Source organism: Rhinolophus hipposideros, assembly GCF_964194185.1.
Source record: "Rhinolophus hipposideros genome assembly, chromosome: 11".
Taxonomy (NCBI): domain Eukaryota; kingdom Metazoa; phylum Chordata; class Mammalia; order Chiroptera; family Rhinolophidae; genus Rhinolophus; species Rhinolophus hipposideros.
The window spans coordinates 68,789,115-68,809,400 of NC_138057.1; the positions used below are offsets into that span (position 1 = coordinate 68,789,115).

The 20,286-nt window shown below is 41.5% G+C and overlaps 1 protein-coding gene across 1 annotated transcript; it reads left to right on the forward strand.

Annotated features, from left to right (window-relative positions):
* The first annotated feature begins 5,141 nt into the window (after positions 1 to 5,141).
* On the forward strand, positions 5,142 to 20,059 carry TLR4 (toll like receptor 4). The gene is made up of 3 exons (XM_081066884.1): positions 5,142 to 5,517; positions 9,616 to 9,782; positions 13,703 to 20,059. Exons 1-3 carry the CDS (start codon positions 5,425 to 5,427, stop codon positions 15,984 to 15,986), a joined length of 2,544 nt encoding a protein of 847 aa, XP_080923010.1. The 5' UTR covers positions 5,142 to 5,424; the 3' UTR covers positions 15,987 to 20,059.
* The last annotated feature ends 227 nt before the right edge of the window (positions 20,060 to 20,286 follow it).

Below are 20,286 nucleotides of genomic sequence, written 5' to 3' on the forward strand. Positions count from 1 at the left end.
GATTGAGATGGCCACCTGTGACCCCCTACTGTGGTTTCTTGGTTGGTTCTGATCATTTCTATTTTATATTCAAAGAAACTCAGTGATGTTAAAAATAATTCAAAGGCCAGGAAATAACAATGGCAGGAAGTGACTACGATAATTAAATATTTTAGATATAACTCGATTACAGCATGCTTTTTCAGGGTATGAATGGATAAGCAAAGAATCACCAAGGCAGTTGTGGGAATAGAGAGGCAAGAGTCTCTTGGCCGCAATGAACAGGCTTCTGCCTCAGGTTGATGACCAAAAGAGGATTTTTCTTTCCCAGGAACAAGGATGGTGTTTACTGCAACAAGGACCTGCCTCCTAATCCAGTTGCTATAATTTTGATTCTCTGTGTGTCTTAGAACTGGGACATAGGTACTCCTAGGGAAGATTAGTAGGAAAGTATCAGAAAAAGTATTCCTAGAAAAGTAGAGAGAAGGTCCCGAAGAATCACTAAACCTCGTATAGGAGATTGACATGACTCAGTATGGAAAGGTGACACTATTACAAAAGACCAGCTACACAGTGAAAACAAAGTCAGACACGCTGCTCATTGATTCGTTCATCACCTATTTACTGAGCACCTACCCATGGCCCTGAGACGTGAACATCAGATGGAGCCTCTACCCTCATGGAATGTAAATTCTACTGGTAAGGATAGACAATACAGACACGGGAAATCCAGCATAATTTTAAAATAACACAGGAAATGGCACGTACATTTCAGGCTGGAGAGGTCTAGGCATTACTTAGGCTGTTTGCCTTGATATTCCCCTGTAGGGGTGCATTCACTTGCCCCCGGTAGCAGAGGTATTAGGGAGAAAAACGTTGAGATGTACAGGGCAGAACTTAACGTGAGGACCCAGCCCTAGACACAGGACATTTGGGTCACCTAGAGCCAGGAGAACACCCTTTCCGCCTCCACTTCAGAGCAGCACCTCTATACTACAGGTCACTGGAATGCTGGTCCATGGGACATTAATGAATACAACTGGTAATGGGTATCCACGGAGAAAAGAGAGGTACACGGGTCCAAAATGTTAGGAAACACTGAGCACTATATTTCCTTTTGTAGATGCAAACTACACACTAGTCTAGTACATTTTCTAAGGTGACCTTGGGAAACAAATCTCTTTATTCTCTGTTTAACCATTTGTTTCCTTTATTTACTTGAACAAAGCCTATGTTTCTTTATCCTCTTGCTGACAAGCTGTTCTTCATTGACTATAACATACCATTGATTGTAAGATGTATCATTATTTCATTTGCCACTATGAAAGAAAAAAAAAAAAAACGGCCAAATATAATTGTAATATGTTGTCTATGAGACACCTTATGATTTGAGAGATGTTACATGTAAAAAATGTGAAACTTAAAATTGTTGGTTGGAATCAGATTCAGTTCTTAAACATGCTAAACTACCGGGACCTTTCTTCTCTGAGTGAGACTATGTTGTTATTGTTCACTTGCAATTTTGTTTTAATCACCTTGAAAGAGGTATTACAGGTTACTAAAGTTGTAGCACAGGTAACCCCCTGAACAACAGAGATTTGTGTTTCCTTTCATAGTATAGAATCTAACTGGTGCTGTGGGGCAGTACCATCAGTGACCGTGGTGTGTGTGTGCGTGTGTGTGTGTGTGTGTGTGTGTGTGTGAGAGAGAGAGAGAGAGAGAGAGAGAGAGAGAGAGAGAGAGAGAGAGTTTTGGGTGAGGGTAAGAGGCTTAACGCTCAGGAGAAAGAGAGCCCTTGCAACTGGGCATGGCCTTGGGACTAGTTTAGGCCAATGAAGTGAGAGCAGAAATGATACATGTCACTTCTGAACAAAGGTATTAGTATCTATGGGTCTTCACCTCACTCTTCTCAAAATCTGGAGAAAACTTAGAAGCTGCGTGCTGGATATGGAAGCGTAACTTTTGGATGGACTCAGATTCAGCATAATGAAATAAAAGGAGCCTGGATCTATGAATCATTCTTGGAATACCTCCAATCAAAAATATCCTCATTGAGAATTTCATGAGCAAGAAATACGTTTTTGTTTTGTTAAGTAACTAAAATTTGGAGGTTGATCCAGCACTTAGCTTAACCTAACACAGGTCAGCATTGTTCTTTCATTATTTCTTACTGAATCTGCAAGTACCTGCCAAATAATATTGAACACGTCTTCCAGAATGCTGGTGAAGAGGGGATTTCTCCACTGCCTGAGCGATTACAGGTCCTGAGTCGACCTGGCTGCACATGAAGGGTGTGGAAAACCAAGTTACTTCCCATGCACCTGGCCAAGTGTCTAGTACTGTGCCCAAGGTGTAATTATTACTGTGCTGCAGTGAAAATTATGGGCCCAGGATGGTAGCTAATCACCACGTCTTACTTCATTGTAACACTGCAGTCAGACCTGTGTCCATCAACAAAAGCAAGTAAGATTTGCTAACAGAGGAAATAATTTCTCTTTTGTATTTGATATGTAGCCTGTCTTTTGGAAGAGGCACACAGAACCGAGATATCTTTGATGAATATGAAGGTCTGTGGGAATCCCATGAAAGGGAAGCACCTTTACAAGGGATGGTCATGAATTCTCTAGTCACAGATAGAATTTTCCAGGAAGAGTTCTGTACGTTACATGTATTAACATTTCATGAAACATAGTCTAGAAGACCATCTTGAACCCTTTCTCTCAGGCCTCATCTTGACCATTAAAGGATTTTCTCTCCAATGACAGGAAGATGATCTTATATTACTCTATTTATTTAAGTGCTGTGTCCTAATAACAGGTCTAGCTATGTCTTGCTGAAATAACACACATTTACTCTTCTCAGGACGTGGAGTGGTGTGTGTGTGTGTGTGTGTGTGTGTGTGTGTGTGTAGATAAGGGAGCAAGAGCCTCGAGGTCTGAGTAATTCACAGCCTCAGAATATTATTAACATGGCATGTGGTAATTCTATTTGCAATTTTAGAAAGATTGGTTTGATTTCAGGATAAAGGATGGATTGATACAGTTGCTATTAGAAGAGGTGAATCTGGTATTGCACTAATCTAGGCCCTGGGGTGTAATAATAATTGGACAATTATTATTGGACAATTGTCCAATAGAAGGAAAATTTTAAATTATTTTATAGATAAAATTTCTAGGACTTGGTAGAATGTTTTGTTTTAAAATTTAGGATTTATTATTCAGGTGTGGGGAGACCAACAGATCAGGAAGACTGTCATTGAAAAGATAGTCTATTGCTCACAGTTCCCAAGAGGAGGGGGCATACCACCCCATACAGGGCCACATGGGGAAGCACCAGGGTTCCTCGGGAGGCAGAAGGAGCAAGGGCAAAACATAGGCAGAATCCTGTACTGTGGTTTCTGAGGGAAAGGTGAGGAAAGGCAGGGGAAGCAGGCTTGAGATTGGCTAGTTTGAATAATTTTAGCAGGCTCTGGGGTACTGGGGCTTTCTCTAGTTGTCTGGTAGCTGGCCTGGTGATGATAAGGGCAAAAGAATACAGCCTCCTAAAGTATAAAAGCCTGATAGAAGAGGGGATTCAGCAATGGGCTTTGGATTGGTTAGTGTGCCTACGAAAAGTGAGTTCCAGGGCAAATCATTGGCTATCTCTCAGGATTGGCCAGCCCTGGGAGGGGCATTCTGTCCTCAGCAAGAGCCCCTGCCAGAGCATCAAGAATACAGGAAAAAATAACAAAATATAGTTAATACACGTTTGATGAGAGGCGTGCGGAAGCCAAGGAGATATCCATTTTGGGTGAGTATGTAGCAGTGGCATGCTATTAACTCCCCAGGGAACTAAACTTTATTGAGCACCTACTATGTACCAGGCACTTGGCTAAGACCTTGACATAGCCCCAATACTCAGAGCACAGTTTTGACAGGGGGCCTATGTTTGGCTTAATTTTAGAGCTGTGTTACAGAAGTCTGCAAGTGTTTGCTCTCAGTCCCTATCACATGCTCCCTCCCAACTTGATTTCGTGTATGTCAGAACTGTGGGGCCTGCCCAGCATCTTGATAGCACTGTCTAGGTACCACCAGGAATATCCCTCTTTCATACTACGTTCTTATTTAACAGGGACACTTGCAGCACTGCAGATACTGTCCTAAGAGCTTCACAAATGCCAGTTTATTTAGTCCTGTGACAATCCTTTGAGGTACGTCTTATTATCCCCATTGTATTCAGATTTTTAATTATCGCTGTAGCTACCAACGTGTGGACTATCCACACAGAGGAAACGTGCACTAGACTAGGAGTTTGATGCACATTAATTCAGTTCGATCACGCAAGACTAATGTGGTTGTCTCCATTTTAAAGACCAGAAAATTAAGGCTCAGTGGCTTATATCATTTGATTAGAGTCACATGGCTTTATTTCTATGAATCTCATACATGCCAGCTTCCATTGTTATTAAAGCTATCATGCCATTGTTCAGACCAGAAATGAAGGCTTGCTAGCTTAAGAGACTTGACCAAGGCCACAAGGCCATAAATTAAATCACCCAGCCTGAATATGAATGTTAGTATATTTGATTTTTCGTCTCAATCTTTTCTTACTAGTCCTGGACTTTTCAAACTGTGTTTCACTGTAACTTTATTTTTAATCAGTTTCATAAATATGAGTTTCTTCCCATGATTTTACAAGGATGGATGGAACTATGGATGCTGAGGGATGACCTAACCCCAGCACCTCAGAATGTGACTGTATTTGGAGACAGGGTCTTTAAAAAGGAAATTAAGGTAAAATGAAGTCATATGGGTGGGCCTTAATCCCTTATGACTGCTGTCCTTATAAGAAGAGGGGATTAGGATACAGGCACACACAAGGCAGACGGAGAAGATGGGTGCCTACAAGCCCAGGAGGAGCCTGAAAAGAAATAAAACCTGCTGACCCCTTCATCTCCGGATCTTTGTGAAAAACATAAATTTCTGTTGTTTAAACCGCCCACTTTGTGGTACTTTGTTATGACAGCCCTAAGAAACTGCTCTAACCGTAAGTTTCCACAACTAAAACAACACTGGAAAACCATCATCCTAGATAGTTACACAGAGTGACCAATCAGATTATTTCCCTAAGTTCACTAACACTGAGGTCATATGATTTACTGGGATAAGAGCCAGCTTCCTCTTGTGGTGACTCCAGACACTGGTACGCAGACATTTTCTTCTGCTGCTTCTAACTTCCCCTCCTGAGAAGGGGAGGTAATTATTAGAGAAACAAAAGTCCAGAATGCGAAGCTTGCATTTTCACTTCCTCTCTTGCCCCTTCACCCAGCTCTGCTTTGAATACAGTAATTGCCCTGGGGCACTGGAGCAAGGGAAAGAGAACAGCAGTGCCTCCGAGTCTGCCCAACAGGCGGTTACAGCCTAGCAAGCTCTCACAGGTGCATTTCTAGTCCCAGAAAATGCCGGGATGATGCCTCTCACCCGCCTGGCTGGGACTCTGATCCCAGCCATGGCCTTTCTCTCCTGCCTGAGACCGGAGAGCTGGGATCCTTGTGTGCAGGTACGTGTTGGGGGTGAGTTCATTGCCTGTGTGCTTTGTTTTGCTTCTGAAAAACTTCCCTCTGCCCAGAGCTTCCCACTGCTGGCTTTGGTTAGCTTTGTTTGCAAAACAGGGTCAAATTACCTTAACGCCTTGAGAAGCCACAGGGACAAATAATTCATGGTTACCAGGCACTAACAGGTAGCCCATGGGACCACCGCGTCACATGTAGGACTTTAGGTTCGATAGACCCACTTAACATCACTGTTCTTAGGCTTCTGGGCTGTGTGAACTTGAAAAAGTTATCAAACCTCTCTGAGACTGGTTCTCGCATCTATAAAAGAATTATAATAACATCTACTTCAATAGAGTGTTTGTGAAATGTCTGCTTCCTGTCATTCCTTTCCACCGGTTGTCTGTACACTCAGCTTCCAGCAGTCACTTTGCCCCTTTGAATCTCAGCAAAAAGATGTTTTCTTGCCTCTTAATAGAAAGAACTTTCTAAGAGTGTTCCAGACTTCTGAATCTAGTCATAGTTCTATCCAAACGATGAAAAGAAAAGAGACTAGAGAAAAAAAGAGAGAGGGAGAGAGAGAAACAGAAAAAGACAGAGAGAGGAAAATACAGAGAGGAGGGGGGAAGAAAGAATGACATAAAATGTCAGTTAATGCAATGGTTTCTTTGTGAAACACCAGACATCTGTTTTGTAATGTCATTCATGATGGGTCTCTTTTTGTTTTTCCCCTGCATGGACTTCACAATTGCTTTGGAAGCCCACGACAGAACCAAAGATCCAAGAGAATGTTCTGGGATTTAGGGTGTTGCAGGGTCAGAAACTCAACAAAAACGTAACCCGCCTGAGTTCTGAAATTGAGCGAATTTCAGAAAGGGAATAGTGGACTTTCTGTCACATATAACAGAGATGAAGTTGTTACTTCAGGGACCTCTCATCCTCCGATTCCCTGCCCACAGCATTAGTCCTTTTCCTGCTCTATGTAATTGCCCTGCTTTAAGATTAATGAAGAGAGATCCTTCAATCAGTGTCACCTCTGGATAAAATCACACCCGCCGCTGGCCCCTTCCTTTCCTCATGTCCCAGTCTCCAAAGTCTGCCCATCCCCCTCAGTGTCAATCTAGGGCAAGTCCTCAGATCCCTGGGCCTGGACTCTTGGATAGTGACTGGTCTCCTGACTCCATATTGCCCTTCCTCTAATCCACTCTGCACATTTTTGTTTGTTGTTGTGTTTTAACGTGAGGCTTGGTTCTAACAAATCACCCTCTTTCAAAATATAATAATGCTCCACAGCTATCAGAACTGTTTCCTAGGGCAGGACTTTTGTACTGGCTACTTCCTCTACCTATAATACTTTCCCCACGCGATATTTAAACTTTAATAATAAATTGAAGTAACTACATTTAACTAAGTTTTAACTAACTAGTAGGCACATTTTCTAGTAGACACATTTTCTAGTAGACACATTAAAAATAAAAAGAAACAGGTGAATTTAATTTCAATAACATTTTTATTTAACCTAGTATATTTGAAATATTATTCAAAATGTAATATATACAGAATTATTAATAAGATATTTTAGACTCCTTCTTTGGTACTAAGGCTTGAATGTGTGTGTGTGTGTGTGTGTGTGTGTGTGTGTGTGTGTGTGTGTGTATACATAAACTATACACCCCAATTTAGACTATCCACATTTCTCATGCTCAGTAGCCTTGTCCTAGATGTCTTCATGGCTTAATGAGATATTTTGATATTTTATATTTGATGAAATATTTTCATCCCTCACTTCAGATTCAGATCTCTGCTTAAATATCACCAACTCTAGACGTCTTCTTTGATCACCCCATATAGAGCTCCTCACTGCCACCCCCATCCCCATATTTGCCTCTAATCTTTTACGCTGCTTTATTTTTATACCACATCACTGTATACATGTATATGTATATATATACATGTATGTATATATATAAATTTGTTCATTGTCTTTCCCTTTGAAAGGGATCTGTAAGAGGGCAAGATCATTGTTAGTTTGTATCACTGTATCTCCGTGCCTAGCACGTAGTAGTTGCTCGATTTATATATGTCAAACAATTAAAAATATTGCCATAGGACAAAGTTTGAGGCCTCCCCTTCTCTGGCTTCCCCTCTGGCTTAGGGTTTCACCACTCCCTCCATATGCCAGCTAATCTAAACTAGTTTTGCACTCCTTCTTACTCACACTCATCTTTTTCCTCTTTCCATGTATCCAAATCGTGTGCATCCTACAAGACCCACCTTAAAAAATCTCTTTCTTAAAAGCTGTTTACCATCCCTGGATCCAGAACTGATCTCCACTTTCCTGAACCACAGGAAATATATATATATATTTTTTCTTTTTTTAGGAAATATATTTATGGCTCTTTTCAGTGTGAGTTATACACCTGCCTTAACCCTTGCTCTGGATCGTGAGCTCACTGAAATCTGGAGCAATATCACGCTGGTCTTTGTACTGCCCAAAACACTAAACAGAAAGTGCCTACAATCTGGATTGAAACAAACCTCCATTCAATCAGTTATTCATCTATTTATTCCACAAATCTTTATTAAGTATCGACCACCTGCCCAGCTGTATTCTGAGTGCTGGAGACGTAGCAGAGAGGGAGACCATCCAAGCTGACAATCTAGGGAGGGAGATGGACAATACTCATGGAGCCATCACACGGACAACATAATGTTAGATGGTGAAGCAGCCTGTGGAAGAGGATAAAAGAAGAGTGCGTGGCACCATCCTCTATTAGACAGCACCGTCTGTGAGTCTCTGAGGCTCTTATTAAGGGTAACAGTCACGGGAATGTAAATAAAGCGCAGCACAGGGAAGAGCGTCAATAATATTGTAATAACTCTGTATGGTGTCAGATGGGTACTAGACTTATTGGGGGGATCGCTTTGTAAGTTCTATAAATGTATAAACACTATGCTGTCCACCTGAAACTAATATAATATTGAATGTCAACTATAGTTGAAAAAAACAAAACGAAAACATTTTTAATTTAAAAAACAGGTAGCCTTGTGCTCACTACGGCAGCACATATACTGAAAATCAGGGTAACATTTAAGCAGACACGTAAATGAAGTGAGGGCCTGAATGTATGGCCTGTGGGATTTCATATTATTTTATCTCTTTGAATTCTTTTTTTAAAAAAAATATTCGGAAGATTAAATTAAAATATATAACACATAAGAAATATGCTGGCATATAGTAAGAGATTAATATCAACTCATAATAACAAATGTTAACATCTATTGATCAATTACACTGTGGAGGCTTTGAGATAATCCCTTTAAATACCTTATCTCGTTTAATCCTTTTAACAGATTCTATTGATATAATATTAAACAACAGAAAGCCAAAATTTGCTGGCTTATGCAAGACATTTTGCTAAAGAAATCAGAGAATTTAGAAATTGATTGGGAGATTAGAGAACAAGGGCTTACAAAGAATTTGGGGACGTATAGTAGAAACCAACACAGGAACTAAGTTAGTACAAAGTACTTGACATTATTTACTAGGTTCCACCCCTGGCGTACATGCACTCCAAGGATTTGTTTCCCCATTTCTGTATTACCTGATCATAGGTCAATAAGCCAAGGGAACACACACAACAGGCAAACACTGGGCTATGACTAAGGGAGGGCTGGACAGCTTGACTGGCCGTCTCCCCAGAGCTGTCTCCAATGGGGGGATACTTAGAAAAATAAAAGTCTTGCCCTAAATCACATGGAAGAGCTGGAGTGAAATCCCAAGTTTTTGGACTCCAAAGCCTAAGCTCTTCATCGCTTGACTCTATTGCTGTTGCTAAGTGCTGCCATTATTATAGAAATTAGACCATTGCATACATGGTAGGTGCTTTACCTTCTTCAAGTAGAGTAAGATGTTTTATAAGTATGAAGTGAGTAGAAAGATGGATGGATGGATGGATGGATGGATGGATGGATGGATGGATAAAAGAAGGTTGACTGGTCCCTGTGATTGTAGTAGAGGCCTCCCAAACGCTGGCCTAGGAGAGAGGACAGGTCTGTTGAGGTCCATGCAGGGTAACACTGAATCTCATGTATGATCATTGCAGGTGGTTCCTAACATTACTTACCAGTGCATGGAGCTGGGTCTCTACAAAATTCCTAGCAACATCCCCACGTCAACCAAGAAACTGGACCTGAGCTTTAACCTCCTGAGGCATTTACACACCTATAGCTTCTCCAACTTCTCAGAACTGCAGGTGCTAGATTTATCCAGGTAATGAATGAATAAGCTTTTAGACACTGCACAAGGTAAAATGTTCATTGTTCTATCATTTCATTCTTAAGCCAGAAAGCCTGGTGGGTGGAGTCTCATTCACTTATTCCTTCATTCAACAGATGTCTACTTGCTGTATATCTTTGGGCAAGCCGCCTCCCATCTCCAGGTCTCAGTTTCACAGATCAAAATCTGTGAAATGAGCAGTCGGACAAGAGGCAGTTTCTAAGGATAGTTCTATCTTTTAATTTTCTTTTAAGCCAAGAGAGACAATTGATTCAAACTCTTTCATCAGCAGATATTATCAACCATTTGCTGGGCACTCTGCTATGAAACAAGAGTATATTGATGTATATATAACATGCAATGCCATTTATCAAGGAGGGCATACTTGTGTGCCCTTGAAAGAGTTCATGTGTTAAAATCCTGAATGTGGTGCTGGGAACATTGCAGACATCCAGCAAATATTACCTGATTTTGATTTTGGATTTTGAACCCGAGATAGCATAGTGATATGTAACGGGAGGTGATAAGCTCTATACAAACTAGAGACAACATCTTGTACTGTTCAGAAGAAGGGAATTCTCTGCAGTGGGTAGGCAAGACAGATTTCATGAACTGAGTGGGATTCAAATAATGCCTGGAATATTAAAACTGGAGTAGAGGATAGGGAATTAGGAAGATACAAGTACCCAAGGAGAAAGATGACAAGATCAAAGGAAAACATCTGCTGTGGGCAGTGAACAGTGACTAAGATTTTCTTTTCTGATGGAGGAGTATATCATTCATTAGGACAGCTTAAGTTATCATCATTATCTGGGTGGGGGGCGGGAACTGAATCTTAAAATTCTTTAGGGGACTTACTAAACAATCATGGACTATATTTAGATAGTGGACTAGATAATGAATAAAGAATATTCCCTGTAACAGTTTGTGAAAAATACAGAAACATTTCATATAAGGCTTTTTATAATGGAAAGTCTTTTATTATGTAAAATAAAACTAACAGCTTAGTATGAAAATTCTCTTCTAAAGTGGAGATTTCTGTAAAAGAGTGAGCACCTGAGGTTTTATACTCTAACTCGGATATTAATAGAATATAACAAAGGAGGAATGGGACATTTTAAAGGCAGTGGTATAGTTCCTGGAGCCCTGTGGGATCAGAAGACCTGAGCCAGGTCCTCCTCCACCACTTACAGCCATATGGCCTGAGGCCTGTCACTCCATCTCCCTGAGTCTCCAATATCTGTGAAGCAGAGTGATTAAATTTACCCCACAGGGTTAAGTGTGATAATGAACGTTAACGTGCTATATATATTAAAAACCTTATAAAGGAGACTTTATAAGATTAAAGTATTATTATTATTATTATAGCATTTCAGTACTGTCTACATTTCTGTTTTCTTACTAAGAATTTTGTCAAGAACTGTATTGAGGTAGACAGATCAACCCTTCCCCTTTCTTAAACAAGAAGTAGTTTCTCATTAAACAATGCCCATTATAATTCATCTTTGATTCACCACAAATCCAAGGAACTTCCCTAAGACGACATAAATATATGCTCAGAGAGGCCAGCTTCCCCTCTGGCTAACCAGTAGAAGATTCTGAATTAGAGCAAGAACAAACAATAGTACAATAATATCCCTTGCTTACATTATTCTTTATAATGTTCACATACAGTTATTCAACTAGTTCTCTACGGATGCTTTGCGATAGACCAGGAAGCCTTTTTTTTCCCCTTTAGAAACCTACCTATTTATTTATTTATTTACTTACTTATTTATTTATTTATTTATTTATTTATTTTTAAAGACAAGGAAATAGAGGCTTGGAGAGTTTAAATGATTTATCTATGTTCATGTAGCTTGTTGGGAGCAGACCAGAGATTCAAGTTCACATCCCCTGCTTCCAACTTAAATATTTTCTTCATCTTAGTACTCTACTTCTCTAAAATGATAAGTACCCTTTGATGAAACAGAGACACAGCAAGACTCTTCTAGTCTTGCCTGATACGTAGAGTGACATATACAAAAGATCATGGGCTATAAAATCATATAACTGAAAGCAACTTGAAAGATAACCAAGTTTAGCTTCCTTGTTCAGAGGAAATATAATAATGGAAGCCCGGAGAGGGAGATAATTTCTCAAGGTCACACAATACAAAAGGCAAGCAGAGACACCAGGATCCACATGCCTTGGCCCCTTTTCCATTGTTCTTGCTACTGCACCACTGCCACCTAGCCAATCTCCAATAAATAATAAAATCTTGGATCTAATGCTTTTATTACCCATTGTCATGCAGGGAAGCATGCGGGGTTTCTGGTCCCACTCCCCACACAAGAACGCAGGATATGCTGAGGCCAAAACGGAACACCCACGGAGCCATAGATAGGGGAGTCATCCCACTACAGTCTCATTGGTAGCTGGGTTGGAGACACAGGAAGCAGGAGCCACACGATCCGCAATCTGCCGTCCACTTCTCTTTGCCAACCAACCTCACTTGCTGGCTGCAATCTGCCGTGCTAACTGCAATCCGCTGTTGCCAGCTCAGTCACCATCTTCTTGCTAGCCCCCATTTGCTGCTAGTGTAGCCACGGCACTTATATTAGTGGTTACTGGTTATAGCTGACGGCCAGCTAGCCACAGCTGATGGCCATTTACTACCCGAGTGAGCACCTTTCCATGTGAGGCCCAGAGCCTGGAAACTGCACTCCCCGCTCTGTCCCCACACCCATGGACCACCTTAAGGTGACAGGCAAGTGGGGAACACTGCAAAAGTCATTCAGGTTGGACTAGGAAAGGACTCATTTACAAACTGGACCTGACAGGCCCTTGCAATGCTAGCAAGAGTTCACCATTATCTCACTGTTTGTTGGCTGGTTAAGAGCCTCGTCTCTAGGACACATCTATGAACATTCTCTAAAGCATGGCTTCCATTTCACTTGGGGTAAAATTAAAATTAATTTTTCTGGTCTGAAAGCCTTGACCTTATTGTAACTTCCTTTCTTCACAACTTCATTTCACACCCTTCCCTGTCCCTCTCTTTACTCCAGACATAGAAGATGCTTCTCAGGGTTCCTCCACATATGATGGCTGCTGCCTAACTCAAGGCTATTTTTAAATATTTTGGCATTTTTTTTTTCCATTTTAAGTTGACACACACTAACTTGAGGCTTTTGTATCTGCCTGTCTGTTCACTTCCTTTCCTTGTTAATCCCTACCCATCTTTCAGGTTTCAGTCTAAGTGTTCTCAGAGAAGCCTGCTTTGATCCCCCTTATCTAAGCCTGTTCCTTTGATGTAAACGCTCATGACAGGCTTTTCTTCCATAAAACTAACTCCTATCACCTGTTACTAACATTTACCTATGATAACGACAACTTTCAAATATCTAGCCATCATACATGGAGAACAATTTATCAACATTAAGGATATCTGTGACATTGATGTGCAATTTCTTACATCTTTGAAATTGACATTCAGCAGTCATTTATCATGCCTAATGACTAACTATCTGTATCATCTCTACCAATCAGATCTATGATCACATCTGCCTGTGGCAGGGAATGGCTAAAGTTGATCCAAGGCCGTTACATCCTTTATCAGCTATACAGTTTTTATGTGCCACAATTTTTTATCTTTATCTGCTTTCCTTCCGATGAATGTGCTGTGTCTGCTTAGCATGCGTGCCTACTGTGATTGGAAAAACAGTTTGTCATCGTGGCTAGTATGATAACACCAAAGCTGTGAAGTTTCGTGTTTGTTCATGCCATCGTCAGTCCTGTCTGATGCCTTTGCCTATCCACCATCATACAGCATGTCAAATTGTGTGTGAAGAGCTAGATGACTGGGGCTGTTGTTTCCATTTGGGGTTTTGTATTGAGCAGACTTATTACATAATCTGTATCTATTTTCCCTGTAGGTGTGAAATTCAGATAATTGAAGATGATGCATTTCAGGGCCTAAAGCATCTCTCCACCTTGATATTGACTGGAAACCCTATCCAGAGTTTAGCCAGGGGAGCCTTTTCTGGACTGTCAAGTTTACAGACCCTGGTGGCTGTGGAGACAAACCTAGCATCTCTAGAGGACTTCCCCATCGGACACCTGAAAACCTTGAAGAAGCTTAACGTGGCTCACAATCTTATCAATTCCTTCAATTTACCTGAATATTTTTCTAACCTGCCCGACCTGGAACACTTGGACCTTTCCAATAACAAGATCCAAAATATTTATCACAAAGACTTGCAGGTTTTACATCAAATGCTCCCATTCAAACTCTCTTTAGACTTGTCCCTGAACCCTTTAGCCTTCATCCAACAAAGTGCCTTTAAAGAAATTAAGCTCCATGAACTGACTTTGAGAAGTAATTTTAATAGTACGGATGTAATGAAAACTTGTTTTCAAGGCCTGGCTGGTTTGAAAGTCAATCGATTGGTTCTAGGAGAATTCAAAAATGAACGAGTCATAAAAGATTTGGACATCTCTGCCTTGGAGGGACTGTGCAATTTGACCATTGAAGAATTCCGGCTAATATACTTGGATGATTTCTCAATGGATGGTATTGGCTTTTTAAATTGTTTGGCAAATGTTTCTGCAATTTCTTTGGTGAGTCTGTATTTCAACAAGCTAGAAGGCCTTCCTAAAGATTTCCAATGGCAATATTTGAAATTGGCTAACAGTAAATTTGAACACTTTCCCACACTGGAGCTTGCCTCTCTCAAAAAGTTTGTTTTCACTAACAACAGAGTTCTGAGCCCTTTTACTGAGGTTAATCTACCAAACCTTGAGTTTCTAGATCTCAGTCGAAATGGCTTGATGTTCAAGGGTTGCTGTTCTCGCCGTGATTTGGGGACAACCAGACTGAAACACTTAGATTTGAGCTTCAATGATGCTATTACCATGGCTTCGAACTTCTTGGGCTTAGAGCAACTAGAACATCTGGATTTCCAGCATTCCAGTTTGAAACAGGCCAATGACTTTTCCGTATTCCTGTCACTCAGAAACCTCCTTTACCTCGACATTTCTTACACTAACACACACGTCATCTTCCATGGCATCTTTGACGGCTTGTTCAGCCTCCAGGTCTTGAAAATGGCGGGCAATTCTTTTCAGGACAACTTCCTTCCCAACATCTTCACAAATATGAAGAGCTTGACCGTCCTGGACCTATCTAAGTGTCAACTGGAACAGGTGTCTCAGGTGGCATTTGCCTCGCTCCCTAAGCTTCAGTTGCTAAATATGAGTCACAACAACCTCTTGTTTTTGGATACACTCCCTTATCAACCTCTTCATGCCCTCCGGGTTCTGGACTGCAGTTTTAACCGTATAGTGGCCTCTAAGAGGCAAGAGATACATCCTTTTCCAAGTGGTCTGGCTTCCTTAAATCTCACTCAGAACGACTTTGCGTGTGCTTGTGAACACCTGAGATTCCTGCAGTGGTTCAAGGACCACAGGCACCTTTTGGTGGGAGCGGAACAAATGCTGTGTGTGAACCCTGCAGCTATGGAGGGTGTGCCTGTGCTCAGTTTTAGGAATTCCACCTGTCAGATGAGCAAGACTATCATCAGTGTGTCCGTTCTCACTGTACTGCTGGTATCTGTGGTAGCAGTTCTGGTCTATAAGTTCTATTTCCACCTGATGCTTCTTGCTGGTTGCAAACGTTACGGCCGAGGTGAAAGCACGTATGATGCCTTTGTTATCTACTCGAGCCAGGATGAGGACTGGGTGAGGAATGAGTTGGTAAAGAACCTGGAGGAGGGGGTGCCCCCCTTTCAGCTCTGCCTTCACTACAGAGACTTTATTCCTGGGGTGGCCATCGCCGCCAACATCATCCAGGAAGGTTTCCACAAAAGCCGGAAGGTTATTGTGGTCGTGTCCCAGCACTTTATCCAGAGCCGATGGTGTATCTTTGAGTATGAGATTGCCCAGACCTGGCAGTTTCTGAGCAGCCATGCGGGTATCATTTTCATCGTCCTACAGAAGGTGGAGAAGACCCTGCTCAGGCAGCAGGTGGAGCTGTATCGCCTTCTCAGCAGGAACACTTACCTGGAGTGGGAGGACAGCGTGCTGGGGCGGCACATCTTCTGGAGACGACTCAGAAAAGCCTTGCTGGATGGCAAACCGAGGAGTCCAGAAGGAACCGAGGATGCCGAGAGCAGCCAGCACTTAGCCACAACCCCCACCCAGGAAGGAAAGCCGCCTTAAGTGCTTCTGGCCCAGCTGGACCCAGTGCTTGTTCAGTGACAAGTATTAAATGCTGCAACATGGTAGGCTTTGGTCCAAGGGCACGTAAGTCACTGGTGCGCGAGCTCCCCAGGACTGGTGATCTCCTGGAGTTTTCAGTGCAGAGGGAATGGATACTGGGCTACAACACAGCACCTGCAGGTGGAGGATTCAGCCACTCAGCTAAGGAGTCCACGGCTGGAAAAGTCAACTCAAATCCTACCCTGCAAAATTGAATTATAACTAAGAGATTGGCCCCAGTCAGATCAGAAAAGGATGTAATTCTTTTCCTGAGGCTTTTGAATGGAAAGAGCCTCATAGCTTACAGTTTAGCTATCTTAAAACAAAGCATAATGGTAGTTTCAACTGAACTGGGTCTTTGCTCACTTTTCCCTTTTCTGCTGAATATAATTGACATTCCACTGGATGACGCAGAGGCTCCTGATTCAGACCCTCGCTCCACTTTAGGTCAGTTTCCTTACAAGGTTTAAAGTCTTGCAACTGATTCCTAAGGAAACCTGATCAACACATATTTACAAACAACCTGGTGTTTCCTTAGTATGTTCTATTTATTAACTCATAGCCCCTGATAATAATTTTTTTGTTTTTATAAATCCAGTTCTCGTTTTGTATGTTTTCTCTATAAACCTTTATCATAAATAAGGTTGTTAGAAACACGCTGGAAATATCCATTATTAAGCACTATCTTTCAACCAAATATGTAAAATATACTCTGTCATTCTGTCACTTGATGTCATTCTAAATTTATTACCTAGTAAGTTATGACTGTTATACAGGTAGCATTAAAATAATTTGGTTGAATTTGGCACTTACAGTAATGGGGGCAAGAAGTCCAACTTCCTGGTCTCATAATGAACAATCTGGGCCAGAGGAAGGGCAAGAGGTGGGATGACCTCAGGAGGTCAGCTCTTCTTGCCAATCCCAGAAACGTATGGGCTGATATAGCTGCTGGGGACCACATCAGAAGAGTTGCAGTAAAGCTGTCCTCTGCATCAAACGAGTGTTGTTTGATGGAACATTGAATCCCTCAGGGGATTGTGAAATAATATAAGGTGGGGAGCTCAGGTTGCTGCTTCCTGTTAGGTATCATTCCACTTCCATGACCCCATCTACAAAAGAGTAGATGTTATCACTGAGTAAACAATGTCTCTGAGGTTAACGTGTGTCACAGCAAAAGGGAGTTCTCAGAAAAGGACACTCACCCAGCTTCCCCAAGCATGGTGAAATTAAAGAAAGCAATGAGGACATTTGAAAAATACTTAACAGCAGCTTTACAGAGCGGTACTTTACCCTATTTTCTATTTGAGTAAACTAGACTCTCAGAGAAGTGAAGCCCAAGGCACGCAGGAACGGCAGTGAAGATGAGTGTTGGCTTTCTGCAAAGCCACAAAATCCAAAACACCAGGGGGTCTCTTTGGAGTTAGAACAGGTAAACACTATGCTAAAGCTGCCTCTCAGTGTCTGTCTTTCCGGTTTTGTTCTTTGTCCAGACTTTTTAGCTCTAACTGGTTAAACTTAGTATGCATGCACACTACATTTGAATCTCCCTCCAGGCCTTCATGGAGAGAAATCTGGTACCAAATAACTCATTTGGTACATATAACATATATATACATATGCATACGCATTTGTCTGGTGATTCATCGTCCAGTGAAAAATGCTTGACTCGTGTCAACCGCACAGAGCTGTCGGGGTTTCACTTCTCCTTTGGCCAGCTTTGAGTGTGAAGCAATAGCATGCAGTGGAAATTGAGACAGGTTTCATGCATTTTTTGAAGAGACGGTTGCCCTTGGCATAGTACAGTTACTTTGCAGAAGGAAAAGAAGGTTTCCCGCTTATAAATTTTATCTTTAATGGCTATTTTTAGGTCCTCTTCTAATTAAATTCCCACACCATGCCTATGAGAAAGGGCACTAGTAATATCAGCATTAGTACCCATTACAAAACGGAGTATTTAAAATATGTTCAATTCAAGAAACGTGATTTGTATGGGTGAGTAATCCTCTGGGGCTTTATAAAGGTGGTGGAAGGAAAAACACGAAGTGGTCTTTCCACGAACAACATTTTAGCAATTGCTGTTTTCCCAACCGGTGAGCCCACTGTAACTGTAATTCTACAATTTCCTTTTGACTTAGCCTCCACTCATGGTATTTTCAGAACCCCAACCTCCATCTGGATTACATAAGCTTTCTACAAATCAGCAACAGGTTCCTAGAGGGTCTTACATGAATTCACAAGAATGACAAGAGCTCTGTGAGGGCAGAGAGCATGTCTGCTCATCCTTTGCTTCTTCAGCTCTGAGCTCAACGGCCCACACATGGCAGACAGACAACATCTGTTGAGGTGAAGAACTGACAAGTTAACAAAGAACCATCTCTACAGGAAATGTTGTCCTCTGTGCTTTCCAGACAAGGTGGAAAGTCACAGACCACTGAAGTTTTGGGGCTCCTGATGTCCATGGCTTTCGCTTATTACTGTTATCTCAACGTGGATTTTCTCAGCCAGTTCCCCACCATCGTGGTTTTGATTGACATTAACCAAAGGGAATGTTTACTATTGTCAAGTATCAATATTATGATTACAACCATAAGAGCCAGGACAAAAGCAAATCAAAGACACATGTGACTAGAGATTTTTAACAATGGATAAATCAGGCCCAGTGGATGATGGGTTTCTTGTAAACAACATGCTTAGGTTGCTGTATCTTTCTCCAGTCAGTCTGACTTCCTGATGGGAATCACAAACCTGTGATTGAACGCAGAAGTTATGGGGGAAGTTCCAAAAGCTAAGCGTTCTTCAGATGCTTGGAATAAGATCAGATACTCTGCATTCTAAATATTATGGACATCAATTTTTTTCAACTCAAAGTAAAACCCGTGGAATAAGTGGATGATCAAATGGAATCAAAGTCCCTGAGCCCCATGTGTGCTCATCTAATTGTTGCCATTTCCTTGTGAGTTAGGTACCATTCTCCTTATCTTAATGAGGTGTAAATAGATGCTCAGAGCGGATGAGTAACTTGTCCAAGGTCTCACAGCTTCTATGGATTAATCACTATAATATATGCTAAGCTTTTGGCACATGCCTGTTACTGTTCTAATCTGTATATTAATTCATTTAATTGTTACAATGAAATGGGCAAGTACTAGTAGCTGTGTCATTTCTCAGATGAAGAAACTGAGGTGCAAAGAGTGAACTGCCCAAAGGAAGGGAGAGAATTAGGGTGTGAAATCAAGTCAGCCTGATTCCCAGGGCTGCGTTCTTTCCACATCACAGCTGCCTTCATGCCCTGGGCTGTTTTACCAGGGGTAGTCAGAGGAGTGTCTGGAGAATAATGTAGACAAGGTCAGTAACTCCCGTGCCATTTAGAAATTGAAAGTTTAAATGGCAGTGTCTGCTATTCTCCACATATTCTACAGAAATAGAGATGATACCTCCCTGTGACAGTACTAAGTGACAATTCTGAGTGTAAATGGGCTTTTGGGCACAAATTGTCCTGTCCTAATAGTCTTGATTATAATTATAAAATAATGGGTTTCTGAAAGGCTGCAAGCAATTCTGAGAATGGCAATAAGAGTTTAGAAACGACATGTTGTTTATGGGAGAAGTGTTTTGTTGGAAATTAAACCCATGTTTAGGAGAAAGGATTGTGTTGTATGCTCTTAAGAAACTATCTCACTATGTAATTAAATCAAAACCAGTCAGCTGCCAATTCGAGCTTGTCTCTCACTAACAACACACCATCTCCCATGAGCCATGCAACACAGGGCTGACTGACCTAAAATAACCCAGCTTGATTCTTAGCCACTGCTCCCCAGAACTCTGTCCCCCAATCTTCCCAGGGCCTGGCTATGAGATGCAGTCATATGGCCCAACCTCTTCCTGGTTCTCAATCTAATCTTTCTCTTTAGATTCTTTCTTGGTAGTCTTCCCACCCCCACAAAAAGGAATGAACTGTCTTCCTGTTTAAGGGATTTCTTGGGCAAGCCCTATATGGAAAAAGGGAGTTTAAAAAATAAAGAAGTATGTGGAATTATGTGAAACAGTTTCAGAGGTGCTGAACTTCGCATAAAATCCCCAAAGAAGCTGTCTCTGGTTTCATTTCTTAGATGGGTAACAGAAGTCTCTCTCCAAAGGTTAGAGAGTCTTCTCTGTCCCAAGATTCTAAGTTAAATTACGCCACTTAATGTTTTCGTGTGTCTCTTCGTTACTCTCTCCATTTCACGTGTTCTGTCTTCTTCTAGCCTCTTCCCTCAACCTT

Excerpts from the sequence above, each read along its gene's own strand:
- TLR4 (XM_081066884.1), top strand. The coding sequence starts at position 5,425 with ATGATGCCTCTCACCCGCCTGGCTGGGACTCTGATCCCAGCCATGGCC. Across the intron at positions 5,518-9,615 it reads GCTGGGATCCTTGTGTGCAG|GTGGTTCCTAACATTACTTA; the intron begins GTACGTGTTGGG and ends TGATCATTGCAG. Across the intron at positions 9,783-13,702 it reads CAGGTGCTAGATTTATCCAG|GTGTGAAATTCAGATAATTG; the intron begins GTAATGAATGAA and ends TTTTCCCTGTAG.